The sequence below is a fragment of the Cystoisospora suis genome (assembly GCF_002600585.1).
Source record: "Cystoisospora suis strain Wien I chromosome Unknown contig_30, whole genome shotgun sequence".
Taxonomy (NCBI): domain Eukaryota; phylum Apicomplexa; class Conoidasida; order Eucoccidiorida; family Sarcocystidae; genus Cystoisospora; species Cystoisospora suis.
Genome location: NW_027152832.1, coordinates 57,669 through 74,673, shown reverse-complemented (window position 1 = coordinate 74,673; position 17,005 = coordinate 57,669). Strand labels below are relative to the sequence as shown.

At 46.7% G+C, this 17,005-nt stretch overlaps 3 protein-coding genes across 3 annotated transcripts; 2 read left to right on the top strand and 1 right to left on the bottom strand.

Moving 5' to 3' along the window:
• CSUI_000077 (uncharacterized protein) lies at positions 1-1,506 on the top strand. The gene has a single exon (XM_068060311.1). It carries the CDS (start codon positions 768-770, stop codon positions 1,002-1,004), a length of 237 nt encoding a protein of 78 aa, XP_067927721.1. The 5' UTR covers positions 1-767; the 3' UTR covers positions 1,005-1,506.
• A 1,539-nt stretch (positions 1,507-3,045) lies between these two features.
• CSUI_000076 (atp-binding domain-containing protein) lies at positions 3,046-14,898 on the bottom strand. The gene is made up of 5 exons (XM_068060310.1): positions 13,146-14,898; positions 12,106-12,182; positions 10,555-10,769; positions 7,372-9,713; positions 3,046-7,027 (listed from the first exon to the last, which is right to left on the bottom strand). The coding sequence occupies exons 1-5, from the start codon at positions 14,406-14,408 to the stop codon at positions 3,686-3,688; spliced, it is 7,239 nt and encodes a 2,412-aa protein (XP_067927720.1). The 5' UTR covers positions 14,409-14,898; the 3' UTR covers positions 3,046-3,685.
• Positions 14,044-15,021, top strand: CSUI_000075 (uncharacterized protein; the record flags this gene model as incomplete). Its single annotated transcript, XM_068060309.1, has 2 exons — positions 14,044-14,224; positions 14,858-15,021. Exons 1-2 carry the CDS (start codon positions 14,179-14,181, stop codon positions 15,019-15,021), a joined length of 210 nt encoding a protein of 69 aa, XP_067927719.1. The 5' UTR covers positions 14,044-14,178.
• Positions 15,022-17,005: the final 1,984 nt, after the last annotated feature.

Here is a 17,005-nt window from a genome sequence, read left to right as displayed (position 1 = left end):
AGGGCATCGAAATGTAAGATGGTGGTTGATAAGTCACGAAAGAGAGGAGAGGAATTCGTGCGTCGACTGAGAGAGGCCTAGTTATTTGCTATACACTTTCTGTCCTTATAGACAGATAGATAGATGAGGTACAATGAGTACGGGTGACGACTCCTAGTATGATTGCATGCATGTTCGAAGACCCATCATCGTACTACTTCCGCAACGGTGTCATCAGCTGCTTTCCTTCCCGGTCATGGTCGTAGTAAGAGTAGTTGGAGCCAGTCATTTTCCTCTCGTCCTAAAGAACTCGAGCACAGCGTACGGGTTTACTATGTCACCGTGTATAGGCTGAGGTGTATGCTACAGTAACTTCATCTTTCATTTCGCTTCTTATATGTAAGTATACAACTCATAGCTCCCTTCCCCGCTGCCCCCTTTGAATCTTCATGCTCCTTTCCCAAGTTCAACGTCCGCTTTTTTTTTGAAGGTGCTTACGAACTCTGTAGAGATCTTCGCTGTGGCTCCTGCGATGTTGGATCCCCTGTTACCTGTCCCTCCCTCTTTACACAGTATTCTATGAGTGATAGGTAAATGAATAATAGGTATAACATATTCTTCAATCGACAAAGGGTAGTCTATATACATACATAGGCATGCATTGTATGCCTGTGTGTGTGCTGAGCACCAGTGTAGTGGAAGGAAGTCACGCGTTTTGACTAGATACCATAACACACAACATATGCAGTGTGCACGTCCGTCTTGTATACCCATCTATCTTCCCGCATATGACCCGCATTATGAGCACTACGCGGACTGCGCAGTGCTTCAACAAATCAGAGAATATGAGAGAGGAGGCAGGGAAGAGAAAAAAAGAGACATTCGTGTCACGTCGACCGTGCATGCAAACAGACAGTCAGTCAGTCTTTGAAAAGGCAGGTTGTTGCTTTCGACCGATCTATCTATCTACGATCTTGATCGATCTTTTCAGTCATTCTCCAGCAGCGAACTCTGTTGATGTGTGAGTGGTTATTGCCATCGCTCGTTTTTCCTGGTTGATGGATTGCCTCTCTGTCTGTCTTTATCTCTCTCTGGAAAAGGAGGAGTGAGGTTTAGTGACTGTATGCATCATGGATAGAGGTGTTCCCTGTGGTCTCTCCTTGGGGGTGTATGTACTCTTACAGATACAGAGGGAGGGATGGAAAAAAAGAAAGAGATCAAGCTCTATCAGAGGATGAATGAATGATGAGTATCGATGATTGCTTCTCTTGTTGCTGCCTCATCGTCACCGCGTGTCTCTGATGTGTAGTGAGTGATAAACGAGTCTCCTCCTTGGTATTTTCTCCATGTCCGTGCGTTCCCCGGATTCCATCTATCTCTATCTACTACTATCTCTGTGTGCGTGCTCTATACCGTTCTCATGAGAATTTGGTCGAGAATAAGAAAAACGCCTGGAATGTGATAAGACACCCGCCCACCTCCTCTCAACCTTGTTTCCCAACAGACAGAAAGATTTAGATGTCGTGACAGGAAGGAATAGTCAGAGAAGAAGAAGAAAGGAAGAGGAGTTGGTTGTCGCTTCGTGTTCTTCTTGAGTGCTCTGACTCGGTGTTTGTATTCATCATAACTTCTCCTTTTCTTCTCATCGTTCGCTGCTTTTTCTTTTTTAAATAATAATTATTATATGGCACACATCCACTCCTCTAATGTGGCGACAATCGAGAGGCAGCCGTCCACGCTGTCATGGGGGGGGGAGGTTGTAAGAATGACGAACTACGGACGAACTCACTCTCTCTTCAAAGAAGAGGAAGAGAAGACACGCCTCTAGGGACCAGCCATGTAGGATCAGGAGGGAGGAGGAGAACGAATGAGAGAGTGACTCGTTGCCCTCGCGTGTATGCACCCATATGTACTATGGGGTGGCGGTTGTCTTTCAAGTTTAGTCAAGTGTTGCAACGAGGGAGAGGTGTCGTTGAGACCAAGATGATGATAATCCATCTTGATCGAGGTAGTTACAAAAAGACATGTATGAGTGAGTAGCTCTCTCAGTTGTACAACGTGCAGTGGCTTACCCAGTAGTACAAGGTGTAGAGGCTCTCTCAGTAGTACCAGGTGTAGTGGCCCTCTCTCTCAGTAGAGCAAGTACTGGCTCACTCAGTAGTGTAAGATATAGTGGCTTTCTCGGTAGTACGATGACTATCAGCATAGAGAACTATACACACACTATAAATATTGCAGTTTGCCTGCTGCTACGACCACTACTACGAGGACTACCTGTATGTATCTTTCTACCTAGTGAGAGCGACGACTTCCTCTCGCTCCGAGGTCGAAGAATTTCCACCTGCAAACTACCTGAATGCGACTGAGGAGAAGGATGCATACAATGTACACACCCCCTGAGGAGGTTCAGGAACACTGAAAGCGACTTTACCAACCGATCTGTCTATCTACGGTTGTGTTGTTCGGCGTAGAGTGTGGGTGTGTGTACACCTCACGAGAGAAAGTAGGAAGCAGGTCATCACTGGTATGTGAGGCCCACGTCCACTTCCCTGCCAAGTGCACGAACCGAAAGAAACTAGCTCAGCCAGAGACCTTACAGGCTCCTTATACAGGATTCAATTCTTTGCATCTCCTTCAACACGAGTCACTGAGAGGTGTGAGGGAACCGAGTGTAGTTACTTCATGGGTAGTTCTATGGGTATATAGTATGATACTTTTCATAAATATTATTATCGGTAGTGCTATGCCTCAAACTGTATTCAATATGTATAAAAGACTTGCTACAATTTGGTATCTTCTTCTATCTAGGCTAGCTGTTTCTACAGCTAGAGTTACTCGGATAGCTCCCGTGCGCCACCACCCAATTGAATGAGTGAATTTCTCGGGGATCAATCAAGTAGTCGTATGGAGAAGCAAACACGGCTTTTGTCTTTTTGATGAATCGTACCTGAAGAGGCCAAGCGCGGTGGTACATGCATAGAAACGCCAGCACCCCTATGAGAACAAGGTGCAATATGTCTGTCCGACCGATCAATTAAGCAATCAGTTCGGGAAAGAAAAGGGGAAGGTTCTACTCTCTTCAAAGAGCGACTGAAGAAGATTCTCGATGGTCTTTCTTCTCGCGTTGTCAGAGCCTGAGAGTCAATCCTTCCTGCTCCCTCCTTGCCTTCATAGGAGACGGCATAGCCAGTCATGAAGAACTACAGTCGAGATGGAAAGCAGTCAACTGTAAAGGGAGAAACAAGGCGATCCATGAAGGGTGATGAATGCATGCGGATGAATGATAAATCCTTCTGGTTCTGTTAACATCAGCAGATTTCATCAATTCTTAGTTTTAACCAAGAGAAAATTATCAGAACACAGAAAGCTGCAAAAGGGGAGAAAGTGCTTTCTAGGTTCAACTCAGGACGGGGAGGAGTCAGGCGGGAGTAGGAGGGGTAGCAGTAGTAAGGAGATGGCAGGCAGGCAGACAGATGCAAGAAAGACATGCGAAAGAGAATTAAAGCAGAGAAAGAGAAAGCTCTACCCATCACTAGGAAAGAGACAGAGAAAGCTGCTTCTCGGACCAAAGTAGATCGATTCTATAGGTGTCTATAAGAATCATACATGACTTCTCTTCTCTATCGTACATGATAGGAGATACCTGCTAGGTATACTGTTGTTGGCCTTCAATACGAGAAGGAAAGATGATGACGGGGACGCATTATTACCTACCCCCCATGACTAAGACTGCCTGAGCGTACGTGCCTTCTCCTTCAAGCCCCAGTGTAGGAAGAAAGAAAACTGGGAACGGACATTCTTCTTCCTCCTCTATTCCTTCTTCTTCTTCTGTTTCTTTGCATATCACTTTTGTGAAAAGAGAACGTGAGAGAGACGACGAAGGCGACGGGGTTGGCACAGGGGCATGCGTTGGAGAAAGAGAAGAAGCAGATCGTGAAGATTTTGAAGCAGGGAGATATCTTCCTTTCGCAGTTGTATCAGAATCACCTCGACTTCGAAGAGCCCGTCTAAGCCAAGTGAGGAAAGACTTTTCCCAGGCTACTCCCCTGTGTAGGCAACGGGTAGGAGTTGTGGTAGTACGTGTACAGGAAGATGGACCTGCCGGATCGGGAGATAGAAGAGACGAAGAAGAAGAGTAAGAATCAGAAGATCGATCCGAAGAAGAGACAGGAGGAGTCTCTCTTGATGGGTGGCGTTGATCACGACTGCTTATGCATGCGTCAAGTGAAACCACATACAGCACATATAAGATACAGTCTTCATTCTCTTCATCTTCCTTTCCTGTGCATCGACGAAGAACTTCAAGACCATGGACGATCGCTTCTACTAGGACATTCATAGGATCTTCTTCTTCGCCGCCTCTTTGTTGATGCCTGGCGATCATCTTCTCATTCAGATACCTACAAGAAGCTTCTTTCACGTTACAGCCCTCATGGGCAATATCCACGACTCCTCTCCTGTTTCTTTGCTCCTCAAGTCGATCATTCGTAGCATTCCTATCATCGAGACCATCATCATCTTCTTCTTCTTCCTTGTCTTTAGATGCCCCCCGCTGTTGAGAAGTCTTCTCCGGCTGGCAAAGGCCATTCGGAGATTTCCCATATCTCCCTAGTGTAATGACAGCTGCAGCCCAATCTGCTGCTGCATGTCTTGAACTTTCATCTTCTCTCACCGGATCTGAGACAACACTCATCTCTTCTCCTAGTTGTGCTGTGATTTCTGTTGTTACAATGAAACACCCTCTGCTATCTTTTCGTGGACTTCTTCGCTCCTTTCTCCATGCTTTCCTCTCTGTATTATCATTACTACGACTACGACTATCACTACTATGTCTCGTGTTCTTCTCTGGACAGACATCTTCTCTCCTTGTAGAGCTCGCGCTTCCTCTCTTCTCGATCGACTTATTCTTGTTCTCCCCTCCTGTCTCTCTCCTCTCTTCCTGGTCTTGTGGTTCATTTCCATCTTCTTGTTTCCTTCCTTGAGCCTGCCCCCCTACTGACCGGGGGATCCTCTCGGCTGCCCCGAGTTCTACCTTTTCCTTCATATGTCCTTCGTCTCCATCATCACTCTGTCTTCCTTCTTTTTCTTCTTCTCCTTTTCTGTGACTTCTGTTTTCTTCGTCATTCTTCACGTGCAACTCCATATCTCTTTCTTCCCCCGGCATTAAGCCCACGCGACGACTCCAGTGTCCCCTTGCTCGACCTCCAGGCAAAACAAGCCATGAGGCAACTTGTGAACCCCTAACGTTCTTACCCTCTCTCTTTCTTCTTCTTCCTCCTATCCTATCGTCTTCTTCTTCTTCACTACTCTTTTCGGACTCAAACGACTGAACCTCGTGCACACCGAAATAAGAAGAAGAAAAAGCGCAACCAGAGAAGCGACGACCAAACGGCCAAGGTAACTCGGCAAAAGCAGTTTCCTTAGGACTTTCTCTTGTGTATATCCCGATCCCTTCATCTTTCTTTTCCTCTACACTTATTCTTCTTCTTAACCCGCTGTTCCCCTGCTTCTTCTTCTCCCCCTCCTTCTCTTCCTCTCTATACTCCTCTCCCTGATGCTGGCGCTTCCTTCCCAACACCCCTAGAGGCCAAAGAGATACGTGTCCTCCGCCTTGGACGGACTTAACAAGAAGTGGCACAACTAAAGTACTCGGAAGAATCAATGACTGACAATTTCCAGGAAAAGAAAGAGAAGCAGAAGATGAAGATGGGGGGAGGAGAAGAAGATTCTGGGAGGATGGTGGAGAAGAAGGAGGAGAAGGAAAGGAAACATTGTCTTTAGGCGGTTGTAGAGGAAGCGAAAAAGAAGAGGATGAGGATGTATGAGAGGTATGAGGAGGAGTAGCGCCGAGAGGAGATGATGGTGGCCTTCTCATGGGTAAGATTGAAGAAGAGGAACAGAGAAAGCAAGATGTGCAAAGACGATGAGGTGAATGTAGAAAGTGATGGCTTTCGTCTCGCCCCGCGTTTTCGCCATCTCTACTGCAACTCTCTGATGCTTTCTTCCTTCTTCTTCGTGAAGGTTCTTTATCCTGCTTCTGTTTATACGCTGTCAGTATATCCTCACTAAGGTGTGTTTGTATTTGCATGCGAACAGCTTCTAAAAGACTCCCGCGCGGTTCCTCAGGTGGATTTCTGATAGAATGAAGTCTTTCATAGACAGGAGACACCTCGTCTCTATACATGTTATCTTCTCTTTCAAGAAGAATAGAGTCTTCTCTCTTGACGTGTTTCTCTTCTTTCTTTGATATCTGCATGCGCTCCATATTCATAACTATCGTCCGTTCCTCTGTATTCTTTCTCTCTCTTTTTCCTTGGTCTTCTTCTTGAGGGGGTAGCATATTCTGGCTTCCAGAAAGTTCAGAGGGTTGCGAAGTGTGAGAGAGAGGAGGAGAAGACGAAAAAGAGCTAGAAGAGGAAAAGAGACATTGGGCTGAGAGAGCGTCACAGTGTACATGAGGGACACTGACAAAGGCAAAGACAAGAGGGGGTGGGTAGCAAGAGAGAATCATCTCATTCTTTTCATCTTTTTCTTCTTCTTCTTCTCCTTCTTCATCTTCGTCTTGGTCATCTTCGTCTTCAGTCTCTTCATTCTCTCCATCTTGAACTTTATCTACTTCCTTTTCTTCCTCTTCGTATTCGCCCTCTTCTTCTTCTTCCTTAGAGACTTGAAATGCGGGGGCTCCTGCCAATCTAAGAGTTTGCTGAAGATTTCTGCATGCAAACAAAACTTGTAAAGCGAAAGACTCGGCCACACGATCAGAGGCAGGTAGAACTCCATGTCTTTCTCCTTCTTGCTCTCTCACCGAGTGAGCTCTCTCTTTCATCTTCTCGCATCGTTCTTCTTGTTGTTCTGGGCCCCCTTTTCTTTCATGAGAGTTCCACCGAGTTCCCTCTCTTTCTTTTCTTGAAGCATCTCTTCTTTCGTCAAGCGACAAAGAAGGAAAGCCTGGAAGAAGATTCGAATGAGGAATCCGCCCTGGTACATCCCCAACTAGAAAGAGTTCTCGGCATGTAGTTCCACACGAGAGAAAGGCTTCACCATCTGCCTGAACCAACTCACACAGAAAGAAGAAGGAACAGACGACAACCCTTAAAGGAGCAGTCGCATGCATTTGAGAGAAAAAAGAACAGAAAACAAAGGATGAAAGAGCACATGGGATGCATTCACATCAAAGAGAGAGCGAGTGAGAAAATGCCTGTCTTCATCTATGTACTCCTCTCCCTCCCCTTCCCATTAGGACTCCTTGACTACCGCGGAGGGAATCTCGTAGAATGAAAACTTGGCGTTTTCTCTCGAATCTATCTTTCTCTTGACTCTCTCTTCTTCCGGATCAGCATCCTTTCCTCTTGCTTTCATCGTAAGGAGACAAAAGCATGCTCTCTCTCTTACCTGAGGTGGATTAAGGATGCGCCGATGGCCTAGGCACTTCAGAACCTGGCAACACTGGAGCGGAGGAGGTAGAGATGAAGAAGAGAGACCAGAGACGGCACCTACGGACTGTGAGGAGATCAAAGAAGAAGAAGACAACGACGAAGAAGAAATAGGAGAAGCTTTGAGAGTGGGGGGATTGAGACAGAATTGACCTGAAGATAGAGACACACGACGAGGCACAACGTCGATAGCCGGGACCCATAGATTCAGAGATCTCGTAACAAAGGATTGCTCAGGTCTTAGGTGAGTTGCCACAGTGGTACAGGAGGAAGGAGAAGAAGAAAGAGGTGAGTGAAAGGGAGTAAAGAACCAAGATGGAGAAGATGAATAGAAACAGGTGACGTGATGGTTCTTCTTCCTTCTCTTCAATGATTCGAAAGTATCCTTTGGCATGTCTGATCCTTTCCCTACTTTACTTTCTTCCTGATCGTCTCTTCGTTCTGGGGCGACCACCACCCGCGTGTGAGTCTCTGTCTTTTCATTCACACGGATCTCTTCTTCTTCAGTCGCGGTTGTCTCAATTAACAGGCGAAACCATAAGCGAAATTGACCTTCTACGGATGCAGAAAGAGAAGGTAGACCTAGACTTGTGACTGTGTATGGATGGACTGTAACTTCTCCTAGTTTTGCTAGGAGATGCTGAGCGACTTCTTCTTCCTCTTCGGTAGAAGACGCGACAAGAAGGACGACATGGCCTAGAGGTAGGAATCGTTTTCTATTGGCAGCTTCATCTTCTTCTTCTATAGAAAGAAGATATCTCAGTGTCTTGATAATGAGAGGAAGAAGATCTGAGAGATACGATTTTCTCGATAAGAACAAGTGAGAGCGAGGAGGAGGAGGAGAAGGCAGAGATGATGGGTCTGGCCGACGTGTTAAGGTAGAAGAAGAGAGAGATGAAGAAGGAGTGTCTTCATGGAGAGAATCAAGATTCGTCGGGGACGCGAGATATACATCTAGGAAGAGTCGATGACCTGCTTTTCTTCCCTTGATAAGAAACGAAGGTCTCGTCTTATCATTGAGTTTCTCTTTCTCTCCTACAAGTGAAGTCTCCCGCTCACTCCCCTGAGTATCTCTACTCTCCTCCGAAACCAGGGAACGTCGAGAGAGAGATAAAGAACAACCCTCTGGACTTTGTGCTATCGTCACGGGGATGACAGAAGATGAAGAAGCTGCCGAATGACTAGCAGTATATACAGATGAAGAAGATTCTATAGAGAGAACTCCGGGAGAAGAAGAAGAAGAACTCCCTCTTACATTATGATTAGCATCAACGTCCTTCTGCTTGTTTTCATCAGCTACATGTACACTCGGTATCTGTCTTTGCCTCGTGTCTTCATTCTCTTCTTCTTTTTCTTCTTTGTTCGTCTTGAAACTCCTGTCTTCTCCTGGCGCCGACACTCTGGTAGAAACCCCCTCGAAGCCCCCGGGAGGAGACGAGAAGAGGCTTTGAGAATACAGTCTGACACAGTAGCTAGCTGTGTGTCTCATCTTTGGAGAAATATAGAAACGAAGGCTGATCAAATCTCTGAGGAAAGAACATGGCTTGCATGCCGATCTGAGAGAGGAAGAAGAAGAAGAGACGGTCGGAGGGGATGAGGAGCAAGAAGAGGAACAAGAAGAACAAGGAAGATTCATGACGTCAGGAAAAGAAGAAGAGACTTTCAGAACATCTGACTTGTTTAGTTCCTGAGGTTCTTCTTCTCTGAAGCGATGAGGTAAAGGCAAGGGATGAGGTCTATCTTCTGTTTCACTTGTTTCTTGGTCTATCTCCGATGCTTCTGAAGGTTTTTCATAGACAATCTCTCCTACATTTCCATCGCTCTCCGCCGCTTCATCATCCTCTTCATCTTGCACTCCTCTTCTTATAGCCCGTTCAGCAGTTTCAGCGGCAGCTTCAGCAGCTGTCACGTACCTACGGGAGGGCTGATCCACTACTGCAAGATGAGATATTTTCTCTCTTTCGATCGCGATCTTCCTCTCAGCGTCTTGATCTTCTTCTCCTTCATTCCAGTTCCTTCTCTCACCTTGTTCTTCTTTTTCTTCTACTAGTGTGACAGAACGTCCCTCTTTCCCTCCACAAGGAAGAGAGCCATCTGGAGAGAGAGCAGAAGATGATGGACTACGGCATCCCCCGGGCAAGGAATGAAGAGCTTTAGGTCTACGGCGCCATTTACGGGCTTGAAGAAGAAGAACAGGCGCATATGCATCTTCACAATGAACAAGATATCTCCACTTCTCTATAAAGATGGCTTCTTTCTCAAAGCGAGGACAATCGACTACAAGTGTTTCATATTCTCCTCCTGACAGATATACAGAGAGAGATGAAAGCAGCATCGGGGGAAAGAAACAGTGCATGCGGTGGACAACATCCACACAAGGTATGACTGGAGAACTCAGCCACTAACTGATCTTCCATCCAACACATATGCGTATATGAACAGACGTAGACATGAATAGCCGTCACGCATATACAAAGTGAGAGAGACAGGAAGAGACAATAGTAGGAGGAGAGATAGTGAGAGTAGGGCGTTGAGGTCTTGATGGACACCGAAGATAGGACCGAAGAAGATAAGGACAGCTATGATAGGTTTGTCGAGTCTTTTTCACGGCTTCCTGTTCTTCGTCAAACTGAGGGTGGTTGATCTGTTTACTGAGGAACGGTGATTTCTATGTGTTGGTGAGAAGCGTCATCGTTAGCCTATCTTCTTTCTTTGCTACACTCTGTATGTCATGAGATCTTCTTCATAGCGGGGGCCGGGGAGAAGTCTTTACTTCAACCTGCATTCTCAAACATGGGCTACGATAGACTCCTGTCTCACGCAGATGTTTTGAAGAATAAGAAAACTGGGTTTACACCTTAACACTTCAACTTGGAGAGTAGGCGATCGTTGTCGTCCTTTTCATCTTCTTTTTTGCCACTCAGGATTGCGCCTCTTGTGTAAATACATTTTCAGACATAAACAAACACATGGATATACAGATACACATACATACGGACATACATAGAACTGTGTTGTTTGTCTTATCCTCTTAGTATTTCCCCCCTTCTTAGATAGACAGATAGAGAGATTGGAAAAAAGATAGAGAGATCTGCTTCCGTACATACCTCCCATACCTGTCTCTTGTGCAGAGATAGCTTACCTTCACCACATTGATGAAGCCCGATATCCTTATGGAGCTTCTTAAGCTGAGGAGCTAGGTACCGAATTGTCTTTCCTAGGTGCTGCTTGCCTAGACCCCATGCTGCAGTCTTCACAACAACCGCATCAAGCCCCCATAGAGCCATCTCCTGTAGAAGCTTCTCTTGGTCACGATGCCACAGATAGAACAGGGGAAGAAGTTTCAAGCGATGGCATCTGAAAGGAAGAAATGAAAGAGAGGAAGAGGAGGATAGGAAGAAAGAGATGAAGAGAAAAAGAAGAAATGGAGAGAAGAAAGACACACAAGAGCGGGAGCGGGGGACAAGAAGGCTGGAGGCAAAAACCTCTGTGTCATATATTGAGAGAAAGAAGCATCAGATGTTGCTTGTGAGAGAGGAAGAAGAGGAGTAGTTGCCGTCATATGAAAGTAAGAAAGCAAGAGAGAATACGTGTTCAGGTGAAGACAAGTGAGACTCTTAGCCTAAGCTTGGAGAGGCTGACAGGAACGGGAGAAAAGGAGAGGAGACGACAACAACACCGTCTCTCGCCATGTAGCCGGATCATCTTCACCAGACGTATGAGGCGATCTACAGTAAAGTATGTATGGTAAGTAGACAGAGAGGTAGATAGACAGATAGACAGATAAAGATAGATAGAGAGGTAGATAGCTGAGTAAAGAGTAAGCCGATGTACATGCGACAAGAAAAGAATAGAATCAATACTGAGGAGTGGTCTCGAAGACCAAGAGAGATGGAAAAGCTGTTCTTTACTACATAGACCCGGAAAGAAGAAGAGAAGGGAAAACGAACGGAGAGGGGGAGCGAGACAAGTGTTTAAGAGGAACAAGGTGTGAGCATCTGTCGTTGCTAGAAAGGAAAGAGAGTCTCCGAGGTGTCTGATGTAGATGGCCTTAAGAGACGTCTCGTTACATCAAAGAGTATTCTATCTAGAGAAGAGACACAGAAAACTTAGTGAAAGGAAGCTTCATAGATAGATCTGTTTCCTGTCCCTCTTCAATGAACAGTCTCTTCATTCTCATGTACACATTCTAACTGCTATTGCTGCCTCACTGTTTACCACAGCACCCCCCAAAGTCCGACTAGCTAGTGAAGTGTTCTATAGAGGAAGTAGACTAAGAAGGCCCTGTAGACACTTCATCTTCATTTCTCTCTACATGCAGAGAGATGGCCAGTGTAATGTGATCTTGGCTATGGGTTGCGTATCAGTGGATGGGTTTCCCGGCATCCCCTCATCATACAGAGCAAAGTCTCTATCTGAGGAGGAGACGGAGAGAGCGTCTTCAACGAAGAAGCGAGTCAGTGAGTACGAAAATGCGGATGAATGGGAAGGAAAGACTTGCAAGAAGAAAGGGAATTTCAGCTGGATAGATGGGGGAGGAGAAGGAGGAAGACAGAGAGGTGTAAGGGACTTTGAAAGAAGGCCATGTGAGAAGGACAGATTAAGCACATGAGAAGTCGTACAAACTTGAAGTTTCGAGGAATGCTCCCGTGATATGTTTCAGACCGAAGAGACTTGCTTCGAGTAGACTTACACATGCTCAACGCGAAGCCTTTGATAGTCAGACAAAATAGCACCTGCCGAGACACCTGAGACTGAAGGAAACTGTTTCTGAGAAAAGCAACACTCCGTACACTTCAATACAAACATCAATCCTGTTCCGGCGACGACTACTACGTGAGAAATGACTCTTCCTCTTCATCATCTCCTTCTTTGTCGTCTGTCTATCAGTTCATAGCTAGCTGTATCTTTTCATTTCACTCGGTGGGGCCCTCAAAAAGAGCTTTCAATGTAGTTCTATTCCCGCCCTCTCTCTGATGTAGGCACAGCTCAAAGGATAAAGATGCTCGCTGCAATAGTCATCAGTCCGGACTACGAGACAACTATATGTATGGCCGATTCTGATCAAGGTTAGATCAGTTGAATTGGGGGCGTTTGGCGACATACAAAAGCTATGAAAGTAGGTGCTGTAATACCGCTTCTCCACGAGAATAGCAACTTATGAAGCAAGGTCTACTTCGAAGAAGAGAGGAAGAAAGAACGGAGGAGAAGTAGAGAGCAAGAAAGGCAAAGAGACCGCATGCATCATATCAAAATCTCATAACAAGTAATCCAATCACCATGATGATCAAGGACTGCGGCTGTTAAGAAACCCCCTTCTTTCACACACCGAGAAGAAGCTCTGGGAAGATCAGAGTCTATAGATCCTACGAGCTCTTCCTCATAACTACTCTTAGCCTGAGTTGCAGACATACCTCCGAGATACAACAGGCCTTCATAGAGACACACAACGGAGACCAACATAATCGCTCATTACTCTAGTCAAGGTAGGATAGCGGTAGATAGAAAGATAGACAGATACTTCTTCATGGTGTGATGGAGACTTTCTCTTTGCATGAAAGATGATCTTAACGGTGTATATATAGCTCTATTCCGTACGTAATACATGGATACAACCCCCCGTAGATGTACCACATATACATGTGTTCTCTACGTATATGTAAACAGTGCTACATATATTATGAAAGATCCAAGGCAAGGGTTTTGACAAGAGGAGGGTCGATTGTTTCTTACCTTGACTTGTTGAAGAAGATCGGCGAGATCTTCTACTTCATCCCCCTCTGTTTGATCATAGTTGAGAGTTGACGTCGCTAGGGGTTTTCCTTTAACGGTAGCTACGACTAGAGGAACTTGGAGACACTTGGCAATCTCCTCGACCAACTCAGTTCCTATCGACTGAAACATAAAGCTATCAGCTTCGACAATTTGGGGTGGTGGGCGTAAGGCAGCTACGGCGACTAGGCGATGTCCTAGAGAGAGAGCTACATGGATAGAGTAGATACTATCCTTTCCACCACTAATCAAACCGACGAAATCAAGAGAAGAAGAAGAGGAGGACGGATTGAAGCTGATAGCACAACGCGACAAAGGCTTTGGAGAAGATGAAGAAGTAGATGGAATAAATGACGAGGGAGACCCTACACCAGTAGGAGGGGTAGGAGAGGTAGATGGAGAACTCGAGAAGGACATCGAAGAATGAGGAATAGTAGAAGAGGAACAGGAATACGAAGGAGGAGACAGAGGGGAGGTAAGGGCGCTGAAAGAAGAACAAGGTAGAGGCACGACAGAAGAAGACGGAGAAGAAGGAGAAAGACAACACGGCCGCTGAGAAGAAGACCGATGATGGCGATGATGCTGATGGTCATGGTGAAAGGTAGAGATAGAAGGAGACATGCTTACGAAGGCTGAAGAAGAGTGAGGAGAAGAAGGAGAGAGAGAAAGGCCTGCGTCATACAAGCGCCCAGACAAAGGGAGAGGTGGCTGATGAAATGAAGAAGACACGACCGAAGGGGAGGGAGAGATAGAAGCAGGGCAAGGACGTATCGTTGTTGCTGCAGGAGACTGATGAGGCCGGCCGGAGACGTGTGCGGCAATGCGCGGATGTGGAGAACGCCTTTTGATGAAATAACAGGAAGAAAGTGAAGAAGAAAAAGAACGGAGAGAAGAGGAACAAGGGGCAAGAGATAGGGGCGAGCCACTAGGATGCCACTGTTTCAGAGAGTCCCATTCTGAAGGAGGCCGACTAGGCGCCTGGCTAGAGGGAGGAATGGAAGAAGGAGAAAAAGAAGTTGAACAGGCTGAAGAGATAGCAGGTAGGGGCCGGGCGTGATAGGAGGCGGGCGAGGTGTGACAGTACGAGGGAGAGTAAGAGGACCGGATAGGTAAATCAAGAAGAGGAGAGATGAGATGAAGAGAATGATAGCATCCAGGATGAGAATGAGCCGAGGCGGGAAATATGCAAGGCTCCATAATACATCGAAGTGAAAGCTCGGACATCTGTATTTGAGTGGCTGTAGCAGAGGTGCGTATGAGCGGTCACGCTCGTGCTATAATCTAACATATCAAACAGTATATGACAGTGTAAATAGGTGAACTGTCTTGTCTCACCCGGGACGAGGGCTAGCACGATAAGCAGAGCTTCGCGAGTCGGTCCCGCTGCAGGACCGAGCCAATTGGGCTCTCTCTCTTCTCCGCGGCGGGGCACAAGAGACAGGAAGAGAGACTCGTGCCCTTACAGAATCGATACACCGCAAAGACCAACTGGAATACAGGACAGGGTTATGAACCCCAACTAAGGACGGGGGATCCTTATCTTTGAGTGTTTTTCAAAGCCGCTGCACCGGCAGTGCTGGTTCGTTCACTCAGAGTGATTGAGAACCCACTCGACACATGCAGTTGCATCGAGACAAGAGAAACGGGAATCCTTGTGTTTTTCCTGCATGCAGGCGCAGAGCATATAGGGTGGCCAAGCAACACAGGCGGTGACAACTTTCCAGCTGAAATTAGGGCTGGTGAAAATTTTGGAGCTAGAGAGCATAGCATTTGGAGCAAAAGAAGCCGTCGATTCGACTTTTTCGTAGTCCGACAGGGTACCCGAAGTAAAGTATAAATAGCATGCATGCGCATGCGATGAAGGCCATACTCGCATGTCATCGATTCAAGTGAAAGCTGACTAGACAGGTGAGGAGTAGGATCGGCATGCCACTAGCATGGTGAAGCGATAGTGACTGGATCTGGATCATCCATCTGTCTGGAGTGAGACGGAAGTTGATAAATAAAGATAATGCGGTCACGACTTGCACATCACGAACGGTACAGCGGAAGATCTTTTATTGAAGTCGGTTCAGGGAGGCGGACGTGGTTGTAATTTGTTACAACTGCCACCCGTTGAGTTGGGGAAGGCCCCGAAGCAACTGATGAGGTGGAGCCGACATGCCGCGGTTGCATACGCTGCACACCCAGCATTCCAACTTTAGACGGACCCAAGAAGCGAGGGAAGAGAGAGATAGGTAGGTACTAGGATGCGCGCTTTCACTTTGGAGATTTTTCAGAGACGACCTGATTCTTGAATTGTGTGGTTGTGCTGCCACCCATCTGCCTCAGACTTGGCATGATGCGGGTGGTGCAGAAAGAAGGTGGCTGGCATGATCTAGGAGGTTCATTTCTGCCATGTGACTGAACTGAAGTAGAGTGATGTGTACAGCAAGCACCGTGGGAACTCCGGTCAATTCCACACAGGGAGTTACCCCAGTACCGCTGCCCCTACAAGGATTGCCATCAGAAGCACCCGGTCTTACGCGCATGCGGTTTTTCTGTCGCTGGAGCCTGCTCCCGCGAAGAGCGGTACGGCAGCGCAGCCCGACCTTGCTGGACAAGAGCCGGAGAGTGTATCGAGTAATGCCTTACTCAGGTACATGGCCGTGCTAGCCTCGGAGAGAGAGAGATACCAATCAAAGGCAAGGGACAGCAGACAAAAGTCATCATTCTGTCTTCGCAGTTGGGGATTGCCTTTCGCAGCCGAGTCGGAAGGCTCAGCCTCTCAGAAACAGGAGACGCCACTGACTTTTTTGGAGCATGTGCGAGAGCTCAGACACCCCAAGAACTCCAGTTGCTGGCTCGGTCTTCGAGTCTGCGGCTCTACGCTCAGAGTACTTGTGTAGTGAAAAAGAACAAGGGAAAACCGTTAATGTAGCCATTCAGTGACAGACGAACCTCCATAAGAGTAGTGTCGCGTGGCTAGTTGTGGCAGAGGAGACAGGCATCGCCAGTCGTAGACAACCCCTCTTTGCTAAGAAAAGACGACGTATGATATCCAGCCGTCTTCAATCAACACGAATCAATGACGTCAGCATCGCGATAATCCTCCCCTAACGGTGTGAAGATAGCCGTGTTCTTGTTCAGTGACACGGGTTACCTCTGTCACAAATGAAGGAAGAAGGTGAATGACAAGTGATCGCTCCTTGTATGGACGATCCTTTGTGATTACCTCCCAGCCGCCCTACGCAATGGGCGCGTGCGCTGCTCGCACTTTCTATGTATTCTTCACACTTGCCGGAGCATCTTCTGTGCGGATAACTATACATATATAGATAGACTGATAGACAAATTCTCTTTTGGGTGCGAAAATGCTCGACTAATGAGGGCACTCCTGCAGGAAGGCTTCTCCGATCGAGCAGTCTCAGACGTGTGTCTAGCGTAGGTCATCAAACGGCAACGATACCAAGACGTCTGATTTGTGACTAGGCCTACGACAAAAGGAAGAAGACGGTGCATACGTGTGAATCTAAGAATACTTGCTCACTGATATCCGTTACACACCGTGAAACACTTGAAAATGAGGAGTAAGGAGCGGGCCACTACTTTTCATCGGTGAGCAACTAAAAGGACCGTCGAGAAAAAGTACCAGTCAAGAAAACGTTGATGTTTAGTAAGATACTCTCTACTCATTCACCAGTCCAGAAGGTAGGTAGCTCTACACAGATCTCTTCATTCTAGGACCTCCTTTTCGAAAACAGCGTAACAACAGCCGCAGCGAAAGAAAAAGCGACCCCGATGATGCTTCCAACACACCCAGCAACCAACAGAAGACGTTC

Bases quoted from the DNA above. Each gene is read 5' to 3' on its own strand.
- CSUI_000077 (XM_068060311.1), top strand. From the start codon at position 768: ATGACCCGCATTATGAGCACTACGCGGACTGCGCAGTGCTTCAACAAA.
- CSUI_000076 (XM_068060310.1), bottom strand. From the start codon at position 14,408: ATGTCCGAGCTTTCACTTCGATGTATTATGGAGCCTTGCATATTTCCC. The intron at 12,183-13,145 runs GTAAGAAACAAT...TGCTTTTCTCAG, and splicing joins ATCTTCTTCAACAAGTCAAG to AAACAGTTTCCTTCAGTCTC. The intron at 7,028-7,371 runs GTAAGAGAGAGA...GAGTTGGTTCAG, and splicing joins GCATCCTTAATCCACCTCAG to GCAGATGGTGAAGCCTTTCT.